Genomic DNA, 1,955 nt, shown 5'->3' with positions numbered 1-1,955 from the left:
TCACTCTCTCACTGGACCTGATTAAAATGAAGAAATGGTTTGTTGTCTGAAATATTCTAGGGCTTTTAGAAGACTCTACTTAGAGTGTCTTCAGCAGTAGGGAAGGTTGCTTCTGAACTTGCTTTTGATCCTAGATAGATATTCACGCATTGGACACAGGGCATAGAAACTCTCAATATCCTGGTATTGTATTCTAGGCATAAACATCATTGAGGATAACAACAGATGACAGAAGCAGATGACAGAGCTTCAAAGAAAACACTCTATTTCACCCCAGAATAATGTTTATGCAAAGCATTTGTTACATTTGTTGCTTGACAGTGAAAATATTTTGTTAGGTCTTCCTGTGATATCCTGAAAGCTGGGATATGGATAGGATAAACAAGACATTTGTGAGAGAATTCATTCTTCTGGGACTCTCTGGTTACCCGAAACTTGAGGTCATTTTTTTTTCTCTAATTCTAGTAATGTATATAGGGATTCTAATTGGCAACGGTGTTCTGATCATAGCAAGCATCTTTGATTCCCATCTTCACACCCCCATGTACTTCTTCCTGGGCAACCTCTCTTTCCTGGACATCTGCTATACAACCTCCTCTATTCCCTCAACTTTGGTGAGCTTAATTTCAAAGAAAAGGAACATTTCCTTCTCTGGATGCGCAGTACAGATGTTCTTTGGCTTTGCAATGGGCTCAACAGAGTGTTTGCTCCTTGGCATGATGGCTTTTGATCGCTATGTAGCCATCTGTAGCCCTCTGAGATACCCTGTCATCATGAGCAAGGTGGTGTATGTACTGATGGCTTCTGTGTCATGGCTCTCTGGTGGAATCAACTCAATTGTGCAAACATCTCTTGCCATGCGATTGCCTTTCTGTGGGAATAATATTATTAACCATTTCTTATGTGAGATATTAGCTGTCCTTAAGCTAGCTTGTGCTGACATATCCCTCAATATTGTTACCCTAGCAGTGTCAAATATGGCATTCCTGGTTCTTCCACTGCTGGTCATTTTTTTCTCCTATGTGTTCATCCTCTACACCATCTTGAGAATGAACTCAGCCGCAGGGAGACGCAAAGCCTTTTCCACCTGCTCAGCGCATTTGACTGTGGTGATCATATTTTATGGTACCATCTTCTTCATGTATGCTAAGCCCAAGTCTCAAGACCACCTTGGGAATGACACTCTGCAAGCTACGGAAGGGCTTATTTCCATATTTTATGGGGTAGTGACCCCCATGCTAAATCCTATAATCTATAGCTTGAGAAATAAGGATGTTAAAGCTGCTGTGAAATATTTGCTGAATTGGAAAGCTATTAAGCAATAAAACCAAAGAGAAATGTGAGTCTTTAGTGTATAAAGAATACAAATGGCATCATTGGGCCAGCATTGAGGACCTTCTTTGGGGAAAGCAAAGTTTATAAAGAAAGATTTTTATTCTTTGCCTTCACTGGCCCAGCTTAGCTATAATTACCAAGAACAATAGTCTGCCATAAACTCGGATTGTAATAGGTTCTGATTCACATCTCACAAAGACAATGAATTCCATTAGAATCTCATCCATGGTGATATCTGAAATGAGCGTTTCTGGTGTCCTGTGTGAAAACATAATAGAAAATAATCACATGTAAGTTTTGGGAATAGAAAAGCAGGAGTATAAATTCTGCTGTATCACAAACTACTTAAATTAATATTGAGGAAGTTATTTATTCTTTCTAAACTGCAGTTTCCTTATTTGCAAAAAGGGAGTAATTAAACACTGCTCCTGGTGTTATTATAAAGATTCAGTAAGTTGCACAAAGCACTGGGCATAGTGCCAAGTTCATAGTGGTTCTCTTTGTAGACGATGTTGAGCTTGACTTTTCCTGTTGATTCAGAATATAGGAATTGAAGATTCCAAATTGAACGTAAAAGACACTAGCTAGCACCTCTTTAAAAACAAACAAACAAACTACAA

At 38.9% G+C, this 1,955-nt stretch overlaps 1 protein-coding gene across 1 annotated transcript; it reads left to right on the top strand.

Moving 5' to 3' along the window:
* Positions 1–368: 368 nt before the first annotated feature.
* Positions 369–1,325, top strand: LOC114213540 (olfactory receptor 13C4). The gene has a single exon (XM_028108781.2). It carries the CDS (start codon positions 369–371, stop codon positions 1,323–1,325), a length of 957 nt encoding a protein of 318 aa, XP_027964582.2.
* Positions 1,326–1,955: the final 630 nt, after the last annotated feature.

This window comes from Eumetopias jubatus, unplaced genomic scaffold (genome assembly GCF_037043125.1).
Source record: "Eumetopias jubatus isolate StellerSeaLion01/CBP00866 unplaced genomic scaffold, mEumJub1_p1.0 scaffold_15, whole genome shotgun sequence".
NCBI lineage: Eukaryota > Metazoa > Chordata > Mammalia > Carnivora > Otariidae > Eumetopias > Eumetopias jubatus.
Note: the sequence above shows the minus strand (reverse complement) of the source record. Positions and strands in the feature narration are given on the sequence as shown.